Here is a 27,037-nt window from a genome sequence, read left to right as displayed (position 1 = left end):
GAATTGCTTGAATGTTGGCCGGCACTATCTCGGCACACTCAGGAGCTTCACGTCACGGAAATGAAGATGCTGAGGTGGATGTGCGGCGTAACGCGGTCTGACCGCATACGCAACACATTCATTCGAGGTAGTCTTGGGGTCCGTGACGTAGCGGATAAGCTCCAAGAGCGTCGTCTGAGATGGTTTGGCCACGTTACGCGCCGGCCTAAGAACTATGTCGGATGCAAGTGCCTTGCTATATCAGTTCCTGGAGTGAGACCTCCTGAACGCCCAAGAAAGCGCTGGCTGGATGTCGTGATGCAGGACATGAGAGCCAATGGTCTATCCACCGAGGACGCAAAAGACCGTGCAAAGTGGAGTAGGTTGAGTAGGAGGGCAGACCCTGGCAATAGCCGGGATTAATGCCAGGAGGAAGAATAGCACGTAATGCTAGGGTTATGATTCAATTACAAATATGTCTTACCTAGGAAACCTTTAGGTTATATTACATTCCGCTACGACTATGAGACAGCTACGAACAATATTGGAGAAGCATAATAACTTACTTTGGATGTTACGCATATATCCTTAACAATTTTTTGACTTGACTATGTATTCAAAATCCATAGGTAAAGATTACATGTAAAACTTCACCCCTTCTCAAATTTATTTGTCATTACAACCCACTTACAGTTTCTTCTTTTAAATCTTTTTGTCAGTCTTTAACTAAAAGTTAATAAGTTAGGTGAGGATATATAACGTTTTAGGCGTTATTTATAACTGATATTCGTCTGTTGTGTGTCTAGGTAGTACATGTATAATTTCCTCTCCCTCAGGCACAGAGCTACGGCCCCCGCGCGTGTATATTGATGCGCGTAGTGGAGACTGTGAGCGGTCCCGGCGCGCTGGCTGCGCCTGCGCAGGACGAACGCCCTGCTGTGCAGCCTGCACAGGTAATATATATATATTACACAATCACACAACATTATCACTCATTATTTCATATGAGGCTGTCGCTATTTAAATTTTTTGCTCTGGTAACGAAGAATAGCGTGGAGTTGAGTTCCCTTTGCTATAAATATTTCCTACTTAATTCGCATACAGTCGTACAATTAACTGCGTGTTCTTAAGTCATTATCAATATAATTTTAACTGTATTTATTAGTTTATCAATTTATTGTGTATTGAGTTACAACCGATGCAATATGACCATTAGGACATAGGATTGGGGAACCATTTGGGAGAAACATACATTTACAGACCCTCATATTATTTTGCATTATTTTAGGAAAAAGTAATATATTACAATCATATTTATGTACAAAGATACAAAGAAAAATAATGATAATTATTTCAGCCACAGCCACCGCCACCTAAAGTGGAAGCTCAGCCGTCACCGAGTCCAGCACCAGCGCCAATGACGCCACTGCAACAATCGCATTTACAACAGAGGACTGTTCAGGTAAATAGCGGTTTGTATTTTTGAAATTAAAAATACTTCTTATCTGGTTAATACAAAAAACATTTATATTGTTATTAAAAGTCTCATTTAGACTCCCCATACCCGTAATTATTCCTATCTTTTATACTGGATTTGGTTACGGTTTCGAAACTGTCTTTAAAGTATACCATAACTAGCGACCCTCTTGCGGCTTCGCCCGCTTTAACTACTGGATTATTCATGTAATGTATGTTTGCAAAACACTTAAGATAATGTGAAAATTAATTAAACCCTAATGCAACCCGCATTTTCGTAGTTTCAATAAGGATTTTCCAATTGTTTTACACAGCAAGGATTTTTTAGTAGGTACCGTAATTTTAAATCTGTGCTACTAATGTTTTCAAGTACTTATTAAAATATATTTAAATGACTATTTTTAGATAGTTAAATGACTATTTTTAAATGGAAGAAATTATAAACAAAATCCTACCTACTAATAACTACTACACAAAATGTGAAACCAAATATATCGCGCTTAAATAATACATTCAACTCCAATTATCCAATACGTACAAACGCATCTAAATCTTCGTTGCTATAGAGGCAGGCGGGTTTTTTTTTTCGAGCTTGTGGTTAATGCTGAAGGGGGTATTCTGTCCCTGATGAAAAGCAAGCACGACGTGGCTGCCTGTGAGGAAAATGAAATAGAATGCATCGGCCTGGAATCAAACCCGGGCTGCCCGTATTCTACCACTAAACCACCGATGCGTGTAAGGCAGGCGGGCGCGGCGGACGCATGGTGAGTGGCGAGCCGTTTCGCAGCAAGGATTTTTAGATATTGTAACAACTTCTAAAGTACTTATTAAAGTGAAAAACAGTATAAGACAGTTTTGATCTACATTAAATGGCCAACGTAACTAATATACTTATTTATATGCTGAGAGTAAGGGATAAGTGAAACTTGAGTAACATACAGCTGATGTGTCAACGGCGGGATGTGTCAACAATTAAATGCGTTTTTCTGTAAAATTATTCGCAATTTCGAAATAGTATAAAAAACAAATTTTATCTTCGTTTAACGTAGAAAATTAATAAAGTATTTTAAAGGATAAGGATTAATACCATTATGGAAAAATATCCCTCACAATAAAAAATATATTGAAATTATTATTTTGAGACAGAAAAATGATCACTACACGTTATCCTTAAAAGATACGAATATGCCGTCGCGAACTTTTTTGTAGATCTTATTAAGAGGAACAATACTCCAGTACATTATTTTCATGTAGTACTTACCATTAAAGCAGCGCATGCGCGAAAGTGTCTCAACGGGTAGGACTTTATACACATTTATCGTATTTATGTTAATTTACATAAGAATGTACAAATAATAAACTATATATAAACCTTCTATGAAAAATACTCGACCTAATGGTGAAATCCGCATCAAAATCCGTTGGGTGGTTTAGAAGAAGAAGAGTTAGAAACAACAGACAGACACGAAAAGCGACTTTGTTTTATAAGATATAGGATATATAAAAAACAACTTCACAATTTTTTCCCTATAGTATGTTAGTCACAAGGATTTTAATATATGTGGACACATATATTTGGATTTTCTTAGAATTCAACGTCTAGAAAATTGGGTGGTGCGTGAGGAGTGAAGTCTTTTAAAATTCGATTTCTTCTGGTACAGTGTGAAACTAAAAAAAGAAGTCGATAAAATTCATTATAATGATTATTATACAATTAGTTAAATCTAATTTAACTGCAAGAAGCATAAAATGTTGCCAAGTTAAAAGCAATGTGTGACGACGCTGTCAGGAGAACGAGCACTTTGCGCTGGCGTGGCTGCGCGCGACGTACGCGCCGCTGCCGGGCGGCGACAACGGCGCGTGTGACGCGGCCGAGCTGCACCGCCAGTATGCCGCCTGCTGCGCCAAGCTGGCGCGCAAGGGCGTCGTGCCCGCCGCGCACTTCCCCAGGCTCGTCAGGTAACCACTACACGCCATTACATTACTGGAAATATTCTTTAATGGATTAGGTTACTGTAAAAAAATATAATTTATTTTATTTCCACAAAAACGTACCAGTGAGAATGGCAAATTCTGCTTAAAACAGTCACTGAGAATCTAAACACTTACTCTATCTTATAATCTTCGATAAAGTTATAAGCTTTGCTTAATTATGTTTTTTTTTTCTCCTTTCCAAATGATTTGTACATTACTAAATGAAAAATTTCATAAATTTCCCATAAATAGGACGAAATAACAGTAAGATATGTCGCTTTCCTATATTTATTTTGTATTAATAGAGACGCGACTCTAGTGGATTAGATTCTCACTCAGAGAATGAGTTTCTTGACATGGATATCTATAAACAAGTTTAAAACCAAAAAAAAGTAATATTTTTAAATATTTAAATATATTACTTTCAACAGAACTGTATTTGGTGGTACCGTCGGTCCCAATACAATAACGAACGCGTCAGGGGAATCTCAAACCGTGTACATTGGTATACGAGCTAAGAACTTACCTAATAGAACTAATCCACCAGTTGGTATGTATATGTTATTTTAATTTATATCGTTATATGAGAGATAAACATAATAAAGTGAATTGCGGCTTCGCCTGCTCAAACTTTTTATATTATATTATTTATTATTATTATTATTATTTATATAAATTATACCTTTTGTGTTTTTTTCGTGTGTAATCTACCTTACTGTGAAAATTATTATAAAATTCCTTAATTATCTAAATCTGTTAAATATTTTTTCGTAAAAAAGGAACAAAAATCCTAATAAAGTTTGACTTTTATATTATTAGTAGGATTAAGAAAAATTGTGTGACTATTTTTTCGGCGTTGTTCTGCCACTCAACACGCAATGTTTCCAAAAATTCGGCAGAAAGTGGGGAACGGCACTCCGCGTCTTAACACTGGGTTCCCTCTGCCTACCCTGCTGTGTGCGGGATACAGCGTGAAGCTACACAGCTATAGCCACAAGGCTATTTGGCGTAAAACAACGCCGCATCTCTAGGTATAGGATATAACTAATACATTTTTTTTTATCAGGTCCGTCCTCGCCGATACTGAAAGCGCAGTTAACGAACAAGCCGACGGTCGTTGTCGAACAGAAGCCTGTAGTTGTTTCACAGCCTGCGGTAATATTTTATAAGACTAATTGAATTATATAGCTCTGTCATATATTTCTATCTTATAAAAAATATTAGAGGGACATATATTTTTTTATTTTTAGAGGCTGTCGTAACACAGGGGCACCAGCGCGTCACTGTAACACGACTTGATTGTGGTTATCTAATATTTTCATTTCCTCGCTTTGACGTGAAGATAAAAATAAAAGTATTTAAAACTCCCCAGGTCCAACAAACTCAACCACATCCCCATCTATCGCAAGCTCTCGAACCGGTGACCATCGGCGTGAACAACACGTCCCTTATAAAACATTTGTTAGCACACAAAGTAAGCCCGCCGCAAGTACAAGTAAGTTGCATACTAACAGTACTAACGTTGATTGATTTCTTTTTAAATTCTTATGTTTGCCATTTCTTCAGTGTTATTTCACATAGTTAAAAATATTGTTGAAAACGTATGAAAATTTTTAACTGCTAGGGGAATTCGAACCTCTTGGAAACTGTTCAAACTGACAAAATTAAGTCATACGTTCAAAATTCTTATGAATTTTGTTTTTTGTTATTTTTTATCATTATTGATAGGTAGAGGTTATGTGGCGTAGGCGTAATTTTTTTTATAGTTGGCGTTGTGATTTGTATTAGAATAAACTTTTAATATAATTTTTTTATGTAACGTAAAAATCATATTAGTACAATATAACAGTTTGTATATTTAAATTTTTAAGGATTTTTTTTGGAAAAAGGGTATAAATGATTAGTACTATGCAATTTATGTACTTTATTTTCAAGGGTTATTATATTTTTTTGGGTAAAGATGAATTACAAGGTTAGAATACTAAAGTTGTTATAATATGGTGTTTTTTATAAGATTTTTTAAAAATTGAATAAATATTTCTTTCTTTTTAAACAAATTATGGTTGTAATTACAACAACATGTACATTTTAAAAAATCCTTCTAAGATTTTTTATACTTGGATTAAACAAATTGTCAAAGTGATGAGTTATAAGGTCTAAAATTGTGTGTCTAAAATACGATGTAAGTTTTTTAATTGAATATTTATATAAGACAGATATACATACACAGATATTTAGCCGTTTTTATATTTTAAAAGAGGAATTTTATATGAATATATAATCAGGAAGGAGATAAAATATTGCAAAAACACAAGGAAACAATTCGAGTTTCTGGTAATAAAAAAAAATATTATTTTGTATGCAAAATAACAGATTGCATGAATCGGATAATAAAAAAAAATCGTAGATTTTTATTTCTAGTAGCATGTAAAAATAATGTACGACTAACATTTAGATAATTTTGTTTTTTCCATTTATTGGCATGCGAGCTTGTGTAGGCATGATAAAGAAAATATTGTAGGCATGAAAAATATGACAAAAATATTAATATTGAATTACATTAATAGTAAAATGATTATGAAATGTAGATTGTTAATAAGTTTCTCGTAGTTGTTGTATTATTTTTTGGTTTTAATTAATAAATATTAATTAAAAAAATATTTGAAACATTGAATCATTGTTTTTTGTTGAGTTATTATTTGTTATCTACACCATAATAATTATCAAATAATGTTTAGTGCTTATAAAAAAAATTAAAATGATGTACATTTTTAATCTTTACGCTGTATACTGCATATAGCAGGGCAGAAATAGGGAACCTAATGCAAGACACTCCGTTCCCCACGCACCGCCTAATTTTGGAGACATTGCATGTTGAGTGGTGAAACTCCGGCGTTGGAATTTAGCGCTTTATCTTCTTACCAGACCGGGGAAGTGAAATAGTTATTCCATGAAGTGTTACAGTCAGGTTTCAAAATATTTTTTATTGTTTAATTTAACACTAAACAATACACAGGTTGCACAAAGACAACAAAATCAACAAAGAGGGGCCGCTGGGACCGTTGTTGTTCAACAGAATACTAATACAGTAAGTTTTTCCTTATTTTTCTTCAAAGTGAACAAGTTTAACACGCCGTAATATGTCATGGTCGCCCTGTATTTATGTTTATTAACTTCTCCGCAACGTTCGTTTGGGGAGAAGATAATGTCGTTTCATCTAGAAGGAAAGATTTTTCTTTTTCCTATCTTTTCATTATTTTGTTCCCGAGTAAACAATGCGCAAAAGTTTAGAAAGCCTATATTGTTTGAGTGAGTGAGTGTATGGAATGAGTAAATGCATGATAAATACATGGGATGCTAAAAGGTTTTCACTTTTATTTATTTATCTTCGACTGTACACAAAAAAATAACTAAACATTTTTTTTAAAGAGCTAAGTTAGAGCTTAAGCTGAGTTAAGCTAAAGCTCAAAAAAATACTAAACTTTAAAAATAGATGAATAAACTAATTTTAAAGGTCTTATTAACAACTAGTTGATAAACAATATATTTTTGATTTTGATTTTATCTTAAGAATAAAAGTAATTCACTACTATCGCCTAAATTCAAATATATACAAAATATGCAACAGTATATAAAGTTTCTTTTTTTATAGAACATGGAGGTAGATCCCGAAGCATTAATTAAATGCACTACTATAATACCTGGTGGTGTAAGCAATACGACCACCGGTGATAAGGTATGAGTTATTTGTATTATTTTTATTATTTTTAAATAAATCAGCTTCTCGCTGTATTCCGCACACAGCAGAGTAGGCAGAGGGAACCTAGTATTAAGACACTCCATTCCCCTGAATTCTGGAGGCATTGCGTGTTGAGTTTATCTTGTTATCGAAGAGAGCAAATCAAAATAAGTGATTTCTCCTAGCGGTCATTCCTGAGTCAGGACGGCGTCAATGGGCATTCATTAACAGTAAGCGCGATCCCACGGTTCTGCCATTCAAAATATTAGTAAACTTAAATAATAAAGAGTGCAGTGTGCTGGCACGTTGCGGGATACAGCGTGAAGATTAAAAAAAAGGTATAGAATTACCTCAAACAGTAATAATAGTAATAAAATATGTACTTTGAACTAAAGATCATCTCATTATTTATTTACAGTTGATAATAAACTCTAATGAAGAAATCATAGGTAAGTGAAATATATTTTTATAGAATTTATATTACGGAGACTGTGGTGGCTTCTGAGTGTAAACGCAAAGATTGCGGGTTCCATTTTAGGGAATAAATTATTTTCACTTCCACAGTTTGATAACAAGCCACAATGCAGCGTTGAGTTCCACAACTCACCTCGCTATGTTTAAAAAAAGTTGGAAGTGGAAAATAGAGTGTTTTTACATTAGACTGTTCTGTCTACCCTGTTATATGCACCTAAAATATGTATTTATATTAACAATGTAATCGTTGTTTTTAAAAAATAACAATTTTTTTTTAATTATAGTGCCTAAAGAGGAGCCAGTTCAAATTCAAATAGATGAGCAGGCGCAGTTAACAATTGTGAGTAATAAATTATGTGTACAAAATTAGTAGTAGTAAAATAATTTTCTATATATTTCATATAAATAATTTATATACTTTTGAAACATTTTAGTCATGAATTAAAACGAAATTCACTTTTTGTTTGTCATCGCATTATTCTGACACATTTGTTTCTTTTGCTAATTATAGAAGACCGCCCAAAACAAAATGCTTGCCGATCTTCTAGAGAAGAAATCTAACCCACCAGTCCAAGTCGTACAAATGGGGCAACAGATAAGTGCACCGACGATACAGATAACAGAAACGGGACAAATCGTACAAGTAAAAGCAGAAAATAACCAGTTAATACAAATAAACCCCGAAACCGTTTCGGCGCCATTTTTCCAAATCAAAAACGAACATGGTCAATTGATACAGATTAAAAATGACCAAGGACAGATAATACAATTAAAAAGCGATCAATTGCAAGGTGTTATACAGTTGAAGAACGATCAAAGTCAAATGATACAGATTAAAAATGAATCCACTATACCACAGATTATACAACAGCCCAGTGTTATACAGAGTATTGTAAAAGAGAAAGAGCAATTAGTGGAAACAGTGGTGACGGATCACTCTTACACGGAGCCGCCGACCAAAAAACTGAAGATTGAAGATAAATCTGAGGTATGTTTTTATACAGATGATTTAAAATATTTAATATTTTTAACAATATTATATTTTTTATATTTTAGAGACATGTTGCCATTTATATTTATGAACTTTTAATATGTAGATATGAAATTTATGTCTGTGGGTCAATAAATTAATTATAGTTGATGAATTAAATGACAAATTTTTTTACAAAAATATTTATTATTATGACCAAGATATTGATTTTTTTATATAATTACTAGTAGCTATACAAAGATTTTGAAATTTACATTTAATAAGACACCAAATAATCAAAATAATAACATATTAACAACCAATTAGAGTTATTTCCCACAAGAGAGCGTTTCTAAACTGTCTACATGTTGAATTGTAAACGGGACGATCGTGGATGCGTGTCCCATGTGGGAATTAATTATTTTAATTTCCTTATTTAAATTTAAATTTAATTTTGAAGACAAAAAGTAACATTGAGATCCGCCTCTCTACACCCAATGTCTCGTAATACTTCCCTCTGCCTACCCTCCCATCCCTGCTATACAGGGATAAAGCGTGGAGCTAAACAATTGTTAATTCTTAAGAAACTAACATAAAATCAACCAATCAGAGTAATTCCCCACAAGAGAGCGTGTCTAAGACGGCTGCCAACTTGTACGCGGCGCTCGCTGCGTCAGCACTACAAGATGAAGATGATTTGGTAAGTTTTATATAATTTTATTGTATTGAGCTACTGATATTATGTATGTATATATTGAAATAAGTTTATTTTATTGTTATTTTTGTTTTATTTTATTTTTTTATTAATTATTCTTCATTATATGACTTGTGTATATTACTTTTTACAAGGAAATATTCTTTAGTAGACAGATAAACTCATAAGAAAAATTTGGTGTATTTTTTGTTTGAATGCAACTATGTTATATAATGGATCTTTTTTTACTTCCAGAAGATTTTTTAAACATTTATACAAATAAAAAAAATACAATAAATTGTTTTGCTACTATTGTTAACATTTTTAAAATGCTACTTTAAATTACATAATGTCAGTAGCTCATATGTGTTAAACATATTGAACGCAAGTATTACTTTAAATTTAGTAATTATATGAATTTTTCCATGTCTGTGCCTAAAGCGACACCGCGGGATTATTTTGACAGGACCATTGACTAAGGTTTTCTTATATTTTTCATACTTATAGGGTTTATTATTTAAGGAATAAATTAATCCAAAATTTAAAGCAACATAATTTTGTACTATACTAGACATACCTATGGTTATATAGTACTAAATTATTATGCAAAAATGGATTATGCGTATGTGAAAAAATACTAACAGTATTTTATTTGTGTTAAGGCATATGCTTTATTTATAGTTTTAAAATAAAAATATGTATATAAAATTTGTACTCAATGAATTTTATTAAATTTATTGTTAACGTTTAGTTATATTTATAACTACATCAAAATAGCTCATAAAACTAATATCTCATATATCACAGTTCCTACATCTCAAGAGCTCATTGACATTTTGCAAACATGAGCTTATTATGGCCCAGATATATATATATTAAAATGTTAAAAAAGGTTGCAGATGTGTTTTGATGCGCCTATATTGGTAAACGTGAAGCTAAAAAGATATTAATAGTTTGTCCTAATTGACATCTAGAAAGTGCCTTTTTATGAATTTGTAAAGCCTATATATATTTTTAATGTGTGTTGTATTTATCTATTATTATGTTAATTATTTTAAATTTATGTAGCTTCCGCCGAAACAAGAAACAGTTGAAGTGATGCCGTCTTCAGTCTTGGTTACTAGTGCGACTGAAAATCCATCGGTTATCATACAAGAGCCTATTTTACAGGTAAGTATTTTATAGATTGATGTATTTAAATCAAATAAATTGAGACGATTAATTCTTTTTAATCGGAAGCTTATACTTAAATATGTCTTAGAAATATAAGAAAATAAGCTCATATTCAATTAACGTAATTTAACTTTTAATCGTTTGTGTTTTGTTTTAGTTTTTCAAAATTTAGCTCTTAAGCTTAGATGTATGAAAAATGGACTATATAATGTTTAATTTATAAATTATTTAGTTATTACTAAAACTATGACAATTCAGGTCCAACAACCGACCCTCCAAGTGCAACAACCAACATTGCAAGTGCAACAGCCGATACAAGTGCAACAGCCTCTACAGATGCAAGCGTCTACTATACAGGTAAAGTTATCTATATTTCCCGGTTATAATATCTTTAGGTCATATTAATGTGGTATTTCGTTATAAAAAGTTTATCTGGGAGTTAAAATCAGTTCGAGACCAATTAATATAAAATCATAAAAATCTTTAACTTAACTTAGCTTCACCTGTATCCATAGCGGGGTAGTCAGACAGAACGGAGCGCAAAATGCTACGATCTCTACATGTCTCTTTCGCCTCGTCCACTCTTCATACATGCCCTGGGGGGGGGTACACATGCTTTTGCGTCACCAGCTGAGCACGTTCATTCTCACCGTGACTTTCTCGCTAGTACTTGCCATTCTGTGTATCTTGTCATTGCAGTTTTGATCAGCTAGGCTGACTCCGCATGTCTTACGAGGAGATCGCATCGCCACAGCATTCAAGAATTAAGAAAGAATGAAAGAATACAAAAAGATGAATGCTGTGGAGATACAAGTCTATGATCATCAAAATTTAAAGTTACCGATTATTTTATAAAAATATGAGGAGTTTTTGTTAGCTTCGAAGTTCGAAGAAGACATTTTATTTCAAAAGTAATGTTACAAAATTTAGAATGCCTCCTTCCCCTTACACATAAGGTCAAACCTATTTTCACCTCTTGCATTCTTTTAACGTGTGACGTAATTTATTTATTTAATAAATATTAATATTGAAAATAAATATTGCGAGGTTACAGTACGAATATCGTCTGTTATACTGAAAATATATTAATACTAATTTAGGTACAACAACCACTGCAAGTCCAACAGCCAATGTTACAAGTACAACCGATGGACGTGCAAAATATTATAGCTTCGCAAGCCGGGCAGATTATATTACAAGGTAAGTAGTTTTTTTTATGTATATTCATTTATATTTACAACTATTACTACAAATAAATTCACAATTATTACTACAAATATATAAAATTTGAGATGTTATCTTTTTAACTTTGTGAGAACCTAGTAGGCAGCATGGAAATTGAAAATAATTTGTCTCAATATAACTTTCTCCAGAGTCTCAGTACAATACCCATTGTCATATTTCCCCACACATACTCGTTATGCATAGATATGACATACGTATAACATTTTGTCTATTTTCTTTTAGAAAAACCAGTGACATCACAAACTACACAATTTGTTCAACAACCGATGCAAATAATTGCAACACCTAGTGCTTCACAAGGTATGCTAAAATTAAAAGAAGTTGCATCCCACATATAGCATTCCACATATGCAAAGGGAACTAAGTGATTAAACATTACATTCTCTATGCACCGCGTAATTTTCGAAACATTGTCTGTGAAGAGGCGGAACTCAAGGCTGCGCTTGGTCTTGTTACAAAGCGAGAAAATGCAAAATAATTAATTCTCTCGAGTGGGAGTCGAACCCACAACCGATATACAAATAAACAAATCTCTCAAAAATCTTAATTTAATTTATTTTTTTCCTGAAATGAGTACAATAGTCATAGCGACTCAACAACATGCTGTATTGCTTAAACTCTTCAGTACTTTTTTAAATAACATATTGTTTTGTGTTTTGACAGGCCTAAGTTACATAGCACAAAATATACCCGGTAATATGATGCAAAAAACTATTATTATTGTACAAGGGCCCACTGGAGGCGGACCTTTAACACTTACCGTAAGTATTTCTATACATTTAAATTAATTTATAAATACTTGTATATTTTACTTGATAATATTATAAATGTGAAAGTTTGGGAGGATGCATATTTTCAATTTCACAAAAACTACTGAACGATCTTAGATGAGATTTTACAGTAACATACATTAAACATCAGAATTAGACAAACCGCAATTATGTAAAGGTTTTGTTATAGCATTAAGTTTTAAAGACTTAAAATATCTATTTATATTTTATTTATATGTAAATAAAAAATATTTTGTTAAAGTATATTAAAACATAATATTTAAAAAAAGGTTAACAACCCAGCCGGTCTCGACGAGGCGACGTTAAACAGCCTCATAGCGCAAGCTACGGAAGCGATAACACAACAACAAATTATACAGGTCACAGCTAATTTAGCTTAGACTAATCTAACTTAGCACTTAGCCTCTATTAACATTCACTTAGCCGTGATAGGCGCTCATTTAACCTTTTTTGGGATTCACTTTGCCATTACTGGTACCCACTTAGCCCTTATTGCTTTAATTTAATTTAGCATTTAGCACCTATTAATACTCACTTAGCCGTTATAGGCGCTCATTTAGCATTTCTTGAAATTCACTTAGCCATTACTGGCGTTCACTTAGCCTTTATTGCTTCAATCTAACTTAGCACTTAGCCTCTATTAATATTCACTTAGGCATTATAGACGCTCATTTAGCCTTTTCTGGCATACATAGTGATAATCTTTGCCTAGAAGTTCGTCTTACTTATTTTGTCTGTTCTAGGTTTTTTATTGTTTTTTTTCAATTGTTTGTTTTGTAATTATATTTTTTATAACTGCCTTGTTAGAGCATTGTTGAATATAAGTCATAGTTTAAAGATTTTTGGTGTTATATATTCCCCTCTCTTCTTATATATTCTCTTTCTTAGAAATTTATTACTAAGTTCAGTTATGTGAAATATGTTACTATATATTTTTTGCCAAAAAGAACAAGCTTTTCTTTATTTTTTTTTGTCTTTAATATATGTTTTAAGTAGGATGGGTCATAATCTATTTTATGTTTTCATCTATAATATTCAAAATACGCTTACTCTAATAATTATATTATTTAGATGTTAAGGTGCTTGAAATTGTTTAATATTTATAAATCTCCATTTAAACTATTCAAATCAGGAATAAGCTATATATCATAATTATAAATTATGATTTAATTTTGTTTTATAATTTAAATAGTATGATATTCATCACTTGCAGTCCGATTCATATAAGTCTTTTTGGCAGAGAGAAATTGAGAAACGAGTATCTTGGCTTGAAATTTTAAAGTATCTTAACACTTGGTTCCAATTAGCTCCGTTACAATTTCTGTTTCCTATTTTTGCTGAATTCTGTAGACATTGCGTATTGAGTAGTGAAACTTAACGCCGCGCTTTGCCTAGTTACCAGGGCGAGGAAATAAAAGTATTTAATATTTCTTTTCCTCGAACGGGAATCGTACCCACGACCTCTCGCGTTTACGATGGTGTCCTTGCGCCTCGACCGGCCTCAGCAATAAAATATCAGATAAAGAGAATAATTTCATAGTTACAATTAAAATAACGGAAGTCCCTGTTATTTATAGTTGTGATATTTTTCCCGACTGCTAAGGTTATTTAATCTTACTCTGCACTTTTTATATAGTAAACTTGATTGGAATATTCTTTCTTAGCATTGTTATTTACTTTATTTGAGGAATTGTCAAGGAAGCTATTTGCGAGATACAGTGCGAAGCTATCAAATGCTTTAATCATATAACGTCTTATGAATTATTTAGATTAACTTTAAACATTTTTTTTAACAATTTTAAAGTGTTACTCAACACTTTGGAATGAATTATTGATTTTATTCATTTAATAAATAATTACCAATATTTCATTATATCTCAATTCTTATACCGCAGATTTTGGGAGTGATACAATTAACACAATGGGTGACAATGAGTCGGCGCACTCTAATCCACTTAATATCCATTATTTTAAAACTACAGTGATTAAATATATAAAATGTAATGATTTCATAACTTATAATTAATTTTAAGTTTTTTTTAAATGAATAATACTTTATATTATACTATCACGCAGAATTTATAGTGATATAATCGACATAAAGTGTGATAGTGAATCAGCCGACTCATATGAGTTTATCACAGCCAATATAGCTTTTGTTATAACTACGGTGACAGTTATATTTAATAATCAATCTTATATGTTTTAGAGAATCTTAAAGATTTTATGAAATATACTTTATTATATCCCAATTCTTATCATACAGAATTCGGGAGTGATACAATCTACACAAAGAGTGATAGTGAGTCAGCCGACTCTAGTGAGTTCATCACAGCCAATAGCCGTTGTTAAAACAACATTTACACAGGTCTTAAAATGATTTTTGCACGGCTGTAGATTTATTTGCATGGAAATATGTGATTCTTAGTTTTTTATTATATATAAATTATGTATAAATAATTGTTAAAAAAATGTTCATTTAGTAGTAAAAAATAGATTAAAAGTACCGACGTGGAAATAAAAAATTGTCTTTTTAAGACATTTTTTTTCTATTTGTAGACTAAATACGTAGTCTTCGTATATTAGTAATTATTACTGACACGTTATAGTTTTGTTTATGTCTTGCGTATTTACATATTATGATTTTCTAATTTCATCATAGCTTTTTCATTTTGCCATTTGCAGGATTATTATTCAAAATTATTTATTAGCATGACGTTCTGTTGGTGGATGGGATTATATTCTTGTATTTATTTTTAGGGCTTGGGTGTACTTCATTGGCTTTTAAGCACTATTTTAAGTAGTTGAGTAAATTATTTGTTTTATTTCCTATTATATTAAATTGTTTTTTTTAATATACAGAACGCTCCGCAAATAACGCCGAGTCAGCAACCAATAATAACAACACAACCACAACCACATAAAGCTCAAATAGTGAATCAACCGCAAACACAACAAATTGTTGTAACTCAAAAACAACCACCTGCTCTTATAAGCACTTCTTCAAGCAACCAAATAGTAACCAATCAAATTGTAACCACAAACCAACAGTTATTGCAAGGAAACCAACAATTGTTGCAAGGATCTCAACAATTGTTGCAAGGTTCACAACAAATTATTGCGGTTTCGAACAACCAGCAGATAATAGTGAATGCGCCAATGAAACAAGGGGTGCACAGGGTTGTGCAACCGCAAAGGAGTCAAATTGCAACGGTTACAAGTGCACCGGTTACTATTGAGAGTAAAGCTACTAGTGTACAGAGTGGTGTGGTAAGTATTTTTATTTTTTTTATGTTAAATAGATATTATGGGGGCTGGTATAAAAATAAATATGGAGAGTGAGTGGTCTTTGGTATATATTCATCGTATATAATAAAAGTTGAATTTTGAATGTGTTCGTTGTAATTTTTTTAAACTTAAACCAAATATTTACTTTATGAATCAAGCAATCAGCAAGCCATTCTTTCGATTTATATAAAATATATCTTCTAATAAAAAACAATAAACGTAAATTCTTAAATTTGTTTCAGTGCCTAATTTCATTTTAACTTCAATTTTTTATGATATTTAATAATTTTGTATAATTATAGAAAACTCCACAACCCGTAATGCGTCAAGTGATAACACGTCAACCAGTCATGATGGGGAACACTAAAATAGGTGATAAGGAAGTGTTTGTAACCCAAACTGTCACTGAGGTAAGTCTATTAATAATAGAGGACCTAATTTATTTTGTGGGCTCACCTATAGGAGAACGGATTGTATTGATAGTAGGTTCTCTTTGTTTACTTTGCTATATGCAGGATAAAGCGTGAAGCCAAAAAACTATAATAGAATTAGCTATACTGTAATATTAGGTAGTTATTTTAATTTATGCATTATTTAAAACTATTGTAATTATACAGGGAAAGTAACAAAAGACATTATTTTGTGTCTTTACAATGTACTGATACATGTAATAGTAGTAGTTATAAATTAAATAATATTTTTTGTTGAGAAAAATATAAAGTTGTGTGTGTGTGATAGAGAAATACTAATTTAATTTTTTTTAATTGTATAACAAAATGAAAAAAACAATACTTTTTTTTAGAAACCAGCCACCCCCAAGAAAACAGAGACACCTCCCCCTCAACCATTGCCCCCGGGTTCCGAAGACACGCCTTGGATATGCCATTGGAAGGGATGTTACAAGTATGTTGTATTTTATTGTTATACATAGGTTCTTAATGAAAGGACTGTCTTGTCCCAAGACCTTTTATTAGTCCAAATCAATTATGTAAAGCTTCACAATATTTAAGATACTGGGAAAACTGCACACACATACAACACAATATTTCATTTATTTATGTATAATGTATTTTGTATAATGTATAAAATTGGTTAATAATGTATTTAATTGTTATAAATATATATATATTATTTAGGATATATTTAATAGACTAATTGTGTGTAGAAGTATAATAGTATTTATAAAGAAAAAGGAATATCGTCCGTCCGTCCTAAGCCGTCTCTAAAATAGAAAAAACTGAAGAAACGAAATGCTTTTTTTCTGGATAACTGTAATTGTCCTAGCTTACCTCGCACTTCTAATATCAAATATCTTGGCCTTACAGTGGATTGCTACCTGAACTGGAAACTTCATATCAATCACATAACCGGCCGTATAAGAAAACTGATTCCTATTTTCAGGAAACTTAGAAGTTCAGCTAGTTTTGAAACCTTACTTCTTGTTTATCATGCCCTTATTCAAAGTCTCATCAGCTACTGCATCTGTGTATGGGGGGGTACAAGTAAAAAGTCGTTACTTCCCTTAGAACGTGCCCAAAGAGCCATACTAAAAGTCATGCTTGGAAAGCCCAGACGTTACAGTACCGACCTAGTTTATAGCAATAGCTCAGTCTTAACAGTTAGACAACTTTTCATAAAATCAGTTGTACTGCGGAAGCATAGGAGCACTCCTTTCAAGACCATCTGTAAGCGCAATAAGCCAAAGGTTTGTGATATCGAACGTTGCAAAACCAAGCTAGCTCGTTCTCACTTCTACGTCCTAAGCAGTCGCTTATACAATGATGTTAATAAAATTATCAACATTTACCCTTTGTCTTCGTCAAAATGTAAAGCAGTTATGAATACCTGGCTGCAGAAGTTGTCCTACTTGGATACGGAGAATCTTCTTCGTACCTAACTTACATTCATGACTCGTACATACATACACGCACATAAACACACACACGCACACACACACGCTCACACACAAACACACACACACACACACACACACACATTTGACACGTGGTAATAATATAGAATCTAATTGTTTTTCTTTTCTTCTTTTTCAATAATTAATTTAAAACTTTTGTTATATCGCTTTATTTTTGCTTATGTCGACATAATAGTATGTACCTAATTGATGAGTATTCTCACTTTTGTCATCGAAATAGTGTCTTAGGGGCAAAGATGTTGGCAGCTGTGACACAGTTTACACTAGTACGGCTGCCATCGCTCACCTCTACTAAATTGTTGTCTTGTTTTTTCCATATTCTAACGAAATTAGAGTGTATATGTAACATTTAATTACTGAATAAAGCATTTATTTATTTATTTATTATTATTATTATTTTAACACGAGGCCTCGCTTGTTTTTTATAAGACTACGACTTTACTTTGTCACTTTAATTGTGTGCACTATGTAAAATATTTGACCGCTCCCATAGCTATTTTGAGATATCTTCTGTCTTAGCACTTTCTAACACTTCCAAAGGAATAAATTGTTGACTGTCAGTCACTTAGTTGAAAACGGGAAGGTTTTAATAAATTGAAACAAATCTGCCAACAGACACAAATGATAACAATAACAAAAAAATGTTTTTTATAAATAATATTCACATATTACTACAAAGAAGAAATGAAAATATTAAATAATTAATTTCCCCCACTAGGAATCGAACCAAAACTATCGCGATTACAGTCAACCGCTGCACTGTAACATTTTAAATATATTTGTTTCCTTAAATGATCTTTAAATCCCGTTTCCATTCTAGAACATTCACGTCAGCGACAGAAGTGTTCTCGCACGCCGCCGCCACGCACTGCCCGAGGGGTGCGGGCGCGGAGGCGCCGTGCCAGTGGGCAGACTGCGACCGCGTGCCGCGGCGCACCTTCGCCTTGCTCAACCATTTGAGTGATAAACATTGTAGCGTTAATGTGCGTAGCGGGTTTTGTGCTTTGTATGTATTATTGTGTAAGGTAGTTGAAACATAATCAAGCAAAAGAAGAATCGGTAGACTAATACAAAAGCATCGTCACCAGACACAGGACGTCTGACTGAAATCGAAAATTGCGGGTTTAGTTCTGGGCTGAATATTGCAACACGCATTCGCCTTATTCATTCATTTAAGTGATAAATAAAGATTGTAGTGTTAATGTGAGTTTCCCGTTTTAAATAGTTTATGCTCAGCTTCTCTTGGTATTCGATATATATAGCGGGGTAAGCGGGGGGAACTTAGTGTTAAAACCGTCCGTTTCTAATTATCGATTGTCAACCATTGTCAATCGATTTAAATCGAAAGCTCCTCTCTTATTTTTAATATTAAAACATATAAATATCTAGATGTCAATGTGAACTTATAAAATGTATAAATACTTTTCATTAACATCACGACTTGTCTTAAAAATTATTAAAAAAAATCATACATTACGATAATACACTTTATCGGTATTTCTTCACTTACTCAAACAATTCACCTCTTCAACAGGCACTCAAAGCGCTCTACGCCTCTCGCCGCCACCTCGCGGCCGAGGCGGAAGCGAACAAGCCGATATCAGTGGGCTACCCGCCCAACGCCGCCCTTGCCGCACTCAACAAACATGCAAACGACATGTTCAACCCCAGAGAACTGATGGTAACATGTTCAAATATTTATATTTTAATATAACTACTAGCTTTGCTTATATTTGCATCTTCATCTGTATGGATGAATACAAATAATATTTTTAAAGTTTTTAAAGTATTATTTCACACTTAGGAAAGAAAATGTATGAAGGTTTGAACGTAGCGAGATTTGAACTCGCGCTTTTTGGACCGTTGTTATACGTTTTCTAAAAAAACGTTATTATAAGTTGTTTATGATAAATAACAAATTTCAAGTACCCAAGGTAACGTTGGACGCAGGTATAGGTATACATTAAAACGATTAAAGTGATGTAATAAAGCCTGTAACCTTCCTTAGTAAATATCTATATAAAACAAAAAATCTAAGAAAGGAAATGGAGGACGAAGTGTACCAGTTTTTTTGTCCCTTCTACATAATACTCAGTCTACTTATAAAGCATTGACTAACATAAATTATCGATTTTCTGTCTAATATGATAAAAACATATATTTTATGTTATGTTTACTCTATTATTGTGGAAAATCTAATTACAATTATAGGCTTAAAATTGGCACTTTAATTTAATGCTTCATCTATTACTTTAATTTAAAATTTTAATTCTGTTATACATTTAGAGTTTTATTGTATATTTAATAAGTTAGATAATAATTGGCTGCCATATTTTGTTTTGTCAAAAATATTATTTTTCTAAATTTGTATTTGTGTCATATACATACTTAGGTTGTGCATATTACCTGATTATCTTGAAAACTAAAGTAAAATTTTTATTTAACATTGAACTAATTATTATTTTTTTAATTCTGAAAAAGACTATGTCTTTTGCAGCATCCGTTTAATTTTTTTCTATAATTGAATTTATAAGAACCTTTCAATATTTTTTACATTTTGTTATAAAATTTCAAATCTACATATCATAAATATTAAGTGAATATCTTTATGTAGCACATAGTAGAACTACACTTTTGTTTGTTAAGCATATAAATATATTAACACCAGTTTATTGCATTTATTTGAATCAATATAAAATTAAATTCTTCAAGTAAGAAGAACTTTTTCTGATTTTGATTCGAATATATGCAACTATAACCGATTTCAAAATGCTTAAGAATAGTATTATTTGTAGTTGTTGTGAATATTGAAGATGTTTTATTTTTTTTACACATTTTATTTTGCCCAAACTTAAAAATCTATATATATAAAAGGACTTGTCCTCACTGACTGAGGTAAGACGCACGCACAGCCGTAACCGCTGATGGGAGAAACGTGAAATTTGGACAGATGTTTACTTTCGTAATCTGGACATCCACTAAGAAGGGATTTTGAAAAGTTTTAACCCTAAAGGGGCGAAATAGGGGTTGAATGTTTGTATGGAAAAAAAAATTAAATCGGCACCGATTTTTATAAAATTTGAAATTTAGATTTTAAAAAGTATTTAATTGAACACGTGTTTTATCGTTTTCTAGAATTCTCCTCTTAAGGGTGCAAATAAGGGGTTGAAAGTTTGTATAGAATTTTTTTTTAATGGACACCAATTTTTATAAAATTTAAAATTCAGACTCTTAAAAGTATTTAATTGAACACATGTTTTATGTTTTCTTGAATTCTTCCCCTAAGGGTGCAAATAAGGGGTTGAAAGTTTGTATGAAAAATCTTTAAAACGCCACCGATTATTACAATTTATTTAATTTAGACTCTTAAAAATATTTAATTGAACATGTGTTTCATGGTTTTCCCGAATTCACCCCCTAAGGGTGCAAATAAGGGGTTGAAAGATTGTATGTAAAAATCTTTAAATTGCCACCGATTTTTATAAAATTTGAAATTCAGACTCTTAAAAGTATTTCGTTGAACACGTGTACGTGGTTTATTACAATTCACTCCTAAATAAGCAAGCGAAGCTGCGCGCGTCCGCTAGTTATTAATATATAGAAAAATAATACATTTTCATCTGAGTTATAATTCGTCGTTATTATGACTAAGATTAGGTTTATTAATTTTTAACTAAGCCTTTTTTATAAATTACTCTTCATTAAAGGTTTAGTATTTTGAAATCGGCCAAAGTATTGTCTACTAAATATTATAAATTTCTGACTCCTATTACTGTAATATAAAAATATTTCATTTAATTGCCACAATAGGTCGTGCATTTACCATTTTTTTTCATTTTTGTTATGATGAAAGAACTCTGTTTGTACATGTTTCTCGGTTAAATTTGACCGAAAAATATGTACAAACGGAGTTACTGCCTATTTACTAAAATTAAAATGTTTATTCGACGATACACATAAATAAACAAACACACAGTTCGCGAGGTTTAATCTGAGCTCTGTATTTATGTAAGTGATTATGAAATTAGAACCAGATAAAAGCTTTAAAAAATAAAGTTTATTATTAGAAATCAATATAGAAAATTCTAACATAATCAATTCTTCTACGCTGGAAGTTGATAATGTGTATTTCTGTCTTGAGAATAGCGTTGTATGCTTTTATTACTGCTTGTACATATACATTTTTCATTATTGTACAGTCTTAGTGTCAATATTATTTTTCACAAAAGTGAAATAAATCGAACACAAAAATTTAAGAATTATTTCTATGTGACTCTGCCATCAGTAAAAGGCGTGTAGTCCGGTTACGCCTACATTATATATGAACACTCACACAAACGCAAAGCTCAGCTTAGACCTCTCGTACGGTACATGCAACTGTTAACTGTCACGTCGTAACCGCTACCATGTGTGTGCAGCACCGCGCCGACGTCACTAGGACCGCGGATCTAACGGTGAGATTGCGTTTGCGTTGCTTTGCGACGAGGCTTCACGCTATTTTTATATGTTTTGTTTTCTAAGTGTAGTTTGCATTTATTATATTTTTTGTTTAGCTAATATTTAGTTAGGTTTATATAAAAAAGTATTAAACAAGTTTTAAAACTTTAAAATTATTATATTAGTGCACGAATATTTTATACGCAGTCTCTGTTGGAGAAACATTTACTATAACTTGTATGTAGTAGTATACTAAAGGTATATTAGCTAGTGCTGGTTTTTCTAATTTATTTTGATTACTTTCCTAAAAACATATTTATAATTTTAGTAACAACTCTCGTGACAGATCACTTCGCCTATATGTTATGATTTAACAATAGTCAATGCGAAACTTAAATAAATAGATAATATTTTCGATTTAAATAACGTGTTGAAACCCACTTTAAAATATATTTTTCTTATAATATTTTTATTTACAATATAAAACGAAATCGTTGTCAGAATATTTTATTGAATACGAGTGCTGTTCAAAAATGAAAGCACTTATACGGTACTTGCGTTGAAAGAGCTCTGGTGTTAAAGATTAGGAAAGGCGTGGAATATTATGAATACAATGTTGATATTAAATATATTTTTCTGTTCATAATTTTTTATTCGAGATCTAATGGTAATGGTGAAGTTAAAAGATTTAAATATAAAAAAATATAAGATACAAGATATTTAGTGATTAGTTATGAAATAAATTGACAGTTATTACCAATCTTAAGTTAATTTAGGTTTCTATGATTTGTTTTTTTTTAAGTAAACTATGAGCCTCGTCGCACACTTTGCCACTGCAGAATGTTTTTTATGTTATGTTGTTACGTCCATTTTTGTTTTCTTTGCAGCCTTTTGTAAATGTCACTTTTATGTTTATTGTTTTTTTTTAATACAGACATCAATAAAAATTAGGTTATTGTTTTGGAATTTCAATTTATATAATACAACCTTATAATTATAAAACCTTATAAAATTTTACATAATTTACCCTTGTAGTATAATTTGAATTCGTGTTTCTTCAAAATGATCGATACAGTCGCCTTATGCTCTAGAAATTAATCCTACTGGTTATCTAGTAAATATTGAAATATTAAATACTTTTTTTATGTATAGTTAGTAGAGTAATTTTTATTAAATATGTTCACGTAAAATTTTATTATTTGTTGCAGTAAATACTTAACAGCCTTTTTTAGAAATGTCAATTAGTTTAGCTTACATAGCTTACATTAAATTTATGTATAATTATGAATTTAATGTTAACAAACATTAAATTCATACTTATACATAAATTTCATAAAACTTTGATTATGTCTTTGATTACGATTGCTAGCTTATGTAGTAGACTATGTAAAGATCATATAATTGAGTTAAAATATAGAGTAATTAATTAACTATTGAGTAAGATTTTTATGTCTATTTGGTAAATTTTTTTATGTTTGTTTGTTCTGTTAACGAAATATGATTATAGTATTTTTTTCCAACAATTATGACTTGTTTATGACACAAACACATTTAAGCGCTTTAATAATTTTAAGCTTCTTTTAGTGCTTTTCTCGATTAAAATTGTAAAATTTAGTAGTAATAAATGTAATTCCGTAAATTAAGTACCAATAACAAATAAGCTATGTATTATTTTCTTAGATTTTTTTTATTTATATAGTAAGTTATACTACAAGTCTCGGTAATAGCTACTTAGCTACTTTTTATGACTTTTGTTTTTATATTTTTCAATTTCAATATATTTTATTTGATGTTATCACTCTATTGGCACAGAAAATATTTTCATAATTTTACATATATGTACAATACATTATCTTTGTTATTAAATTATATATATAGCTGACTTGAAGGGAATTGAAGACTATATTAATACTATATATACTATTTATTATTTTAAAATTAAAAAAAACATTAACAAACATTTTTAAAATTATCTTAGTTAATATGCTTCGTTTTAATTTTGGATATTAGACTTGACAGCCGTATTAGAAAAATAGTCATATTTTGTTAACATTTATGCTTTGTGTAATGTCTGTACCTTAAAGTGAATGTTATTTTTTATACGTGTAATAAAATGTTTTTTATTTATTTTTTATATTAGGATGAGAATGAAGGTCCCGTGACAAAAAGTATTAGACTCACAGCAGCTCTGATATTAAGAAACATCGTTATATATTCGAATACTGGAAGGAGGTACGTGTTTTTAATATTTGTAATTACTATCTTTTTATATTGATCGGTAAATTTATATATATCTTAATTTACTAAATAATGAGTTATTGAAAGTCATATAATATACAAATATTTTTCAACAGGCTTCTCCGTTCATACGAGGCGCACTTAGCGTCGATAGCGCTCAGTAACGTGGAAGCGTCGCGAACGATCGCCCAAGTGTTGTACGATATGAATAACATTTGAGAGTCACTACCGGGTCGCCGCCCGGAGTGAATGGACACTATGTTAGTGACTCAAATGTAAGTGATTTGTTTTTGTAAAGCAAATTTGTATGTATATTGTAATGGTTAGTTTTGTTTAGTATTTGTAGTTCTTATTTAAGTGATTATGGAGTTAACGTATGAGTATGATAATTATAATGTTAAATAAAAAAATGTAATCTTTTTTTGTTGGTTTTTCCGTTTATTTTTTCACATTTTTTCTCTGTAATAGGCTAAGTTTAAACTAAGTTAAGTTATAAAATCTGAAATTCTACAAAAATAAAAAAGCACAGGTCAATCCTGCGCTACGTAAAAATGTTTATACGAATAACACCTTAAAAACAGGTACATTTTTTTTGTTCAACATGGATCTGACATTTATTATGTTGTGTTTTAAGTTCTTTATTTTATAAATCATGCATTAGTAAAATTAGAATAAATTGTAATAAATTTATCATATAATCAACTAAAGTATTTTTAATAACTATTTTTATAGTAAACTATTTGGCACTATTTAGAATAGTTAGACATTATAATGCAGTTATATACATAACTTCGTTTTATTTGAAAATAATTAAGGGAAGTGGCGAGCTGTCTTGTGGTATTAAATCTTGTAGATTTTATATAATAAAAGTACGTAGAGTGTAAACGTATGTACAGTACGGTTGGCGAGTCGTGGCCGCCCTACAACTGAGTTTTCTGAAACGCATTTCTCAAAGAATTTATTTTTTCCAAAATCCAAGTCTTTACAGCTATTTATAGCTAATTTCAGTTACAACTCGTTGACCGTACTTTATGTAGAATATTTTTTTCATATTTAATAAATATATGGAGAGAATAAATATAAAATATCTATGTAATTATACAATAACGTGAGTAAAAAAAATGCTATAACAATCGTATGGACTTTTTTCTCTGGTTAATTCATAGACTATATTTTGTTGAAGTGTTTGGAATTTTGATATTTAAAACAGAAGTGATGGTGCGAGTTAAAAATCATGTAAGGAAAAATTAAGGGTTATTTTAGTCAAGATTATTGCTTAAATTTATTTTTAATTATATTTTTTTTATAATATAATTTTTAAGAATAATTCAGACTAATTATAAGTAAACAAACTAAAATAACTACTTAAATATCATTATCACTTTTCATATATATTTAATATGTACTTATGTAGAGCATCTTTTTATTTGTCTGTCTGTACACAAACACTATAAAATTATAGTTCAAAAGATTAACTTTTTCAATAGATTACTATAAGAAACTTATGATATATTTTAATTTATATAGTGTAAGTAACGTGTGATTATTATGTGTATGTACAAGAAAACTGTTGATTACAAAAAGAATAAAATATTAGATCAATTATTTGTTTTCTTACGTTACCATGCAACAAAATAGCGCCAAATAAAATAAATTCTCGTCTAATACTACCTACCGTAGAATAACGGGTCTATAAATAATGTAATCTAAATATAGATGTTTGTGGGTTCGATTCTCACTTGCATTAGTTGTCATTAACTTAATATTTGCAGTAAAACGAAAAGTGGCCATGAAAAACGTCTGAAAAGTAGTAAGTGTCCCAGTAGCAAGTTCCCAATAGCTAATACTGCTACTCACATCCATGACATATGGTAGATAAAGATGACTAGTCAAATAAACCTTAACACTTTAGAGTTCTTTTACACCGCGTTTTTATTTGTAAAGGCGTCGAAGCCCACGTTTTTAAATATTCATCGCAACGTGAACATACTTTGCAATTCAATGCCGACGTTTTCCCCCAAATGTTCCATTCGTGTTTCGCGTATAACTAAATTTTCTATGTTAGAACGTTCTTTTGTTTCGGTTTGTGTTTTTTTACAGATATATTTTAGTTCGATTGTGTATGTGTTATTCAATTTTGAAATGTTTGCGTTGGATATAATTGTTTAATAGCAATAGTGCAGCTGAAAAAAATAAAATAAAATTAAGCCATAAAATTAAACTATTCTAGAACAGAACAACTTTAAGTTCATTGATTTGTCTCCATGCAACTCCTGTATTATAAAAGATGGCAGAGGAATTTTAAGGATACCACATTGTTTTTAACTATCAGTGTAACTTTAAATAAATAATGTAAACTCGGTGTTTAGACTTAGCGTGGCTTTCGGAATGAAAATATTAAATATTTCATTTCTTCGAGTGGAAATCGAACCTACAGTCTGTCGCGTTTACATTCACGCATCTGTGCCCCTGCGCCGCGACTGACCTCATATAAATTTATATATTTATATTGTTAGAAATAATGACCATAGAGGTTATATAAGGACGACTCTAATTACTGGCTGGCACCTTTAAGGGCTGTCAACGGCGACCGAAGGAAAAGAATCACTAACGTCACTCTGCCCGA

General features: G+C 31.2%; 1 protein-coding gene across 11 annotated transcripts in view; it reads left to right on the top strand.

Moving 5' to 3' along the window:
* The window catches only part of Bap170 (Brahma associated protein 170kD), a 31,284-nt gene extending 5,271 nt beyond the window's left edge, over positions 1-26,013 (top strand). For 3 of the 11 annotated variants that reach the window (XM_085196113.1, XM_085196111.1, XM_085196110.1), the window contains exons 11-38: positions 816-932; positions 1,337-1,441; positions 3,245-3,414; positions 3,861-3,979; positions 4,496-4,584; positions 4,802-4,924; positions 6,446-6,517; positions 7,082-7,165; positions 7,587-7,617; positions 7,927-7,982; positions 8,154-8,630; positions 9,223-9,312; positions 9,748-9,786; positions 10,375-10,476; positions 10,738-10,836; positions 11,580-11,679; positions 11,947-12,024; positions 12,388-12,485; positions 12,785-12,874; positions 14,782-14,883; positions 15,378-15,785; positions 16,106-16,213; positions 16,606-16,706; positions 18,557-18,719; positions 19,271-19,417; positions 22,155-22,190; positions 24,314-24,405; positions 24,528-26,013. In XM_085196113.1, the coding sequence (XP_085052239.1) occupies positions 816-932; positions 1,337-1,441; positions 3,245-3,414; positions 3,861-3,979; positions 4,496-4,584; positions 4,802-4,924; positions 6,446-6,517; positions 7,082-7,165; positions 7,587-7,617; positions 7,927-7,982; positions 8,154-8,630; positions 9,223-9,312; positions 9,748-9,786; positions 10,375-10,476; positions 10,738-10,836; positions 11,580-11,679; positions 11,947-12,024; positions 12,388-12,485; positions 12,785-12,874; positions 14,782-14,883; positions 15,378-15,785; positions 16,106-16,213; positions 16,606-16,706; positions 18,557-18,719; positions 19,271-19,417; positions 22,155-22,190; positions 24,314-24,405; positions 24,528-24,630 (3,399 nt within the window). In that variant the 3' untranslated portion in view covers positions 24,631-26,013. The remainder of the gene's footprint in view (positions 1-815; positions 933-1,336; positions 1,442-3,244; positions 3,415-3,860; positions 3,980-4,495; positions 4,585-4,801; positions 4,925-6,445; positions 6,518-7,081; positions 7,166-7,586; positions 7,618-7,926; positions 7,983-8,153; positions 8,631-9,222; positions 9,313-9,747; positions 9,787-10,374; positions 10,477-10,737; positions 10,837-11,579; positions 11,680-11,946; positions 12,025-12,387; positions 12,486-12,784; positions 12,875-14,781; positions 14,884-15,377; positions 15,786-16,105; positions 16,214-16,605; positions 16,707-18,556; positions 18,720-19,270; positions 19,418-22,154; positions 22,191-24,313; positions 24,406-24,527) is intronic. The other 8 variants (XM_085196120.1, XM_085196115.1, XM_085196112.1 and 5 more) reach the window with 7 other exon arrangements.
* Positions 26,014-27,037: the final 1,024 nt, after the last annotated feature.

The sequence above is a fragment of the Heliconius melpomene genome, chromosome 13 (assembly GCF_056956725.1).
Source record: "Heliconius melpomene rosina isolate 202511_hmr_F chromosome 13, ASM5695672v1, whole genome shotgun sequence".
NCBI lineage: Eukaryota > Metazoa > Arthropoda > Insecta > Lepidoptera > Nymphalidae > Heliconius > Heliconius melpomene.
Note: the sequence above shows the minus strand (reverse complement) of the source record. Positions and strands in the feature narration are given on the sequence as shown.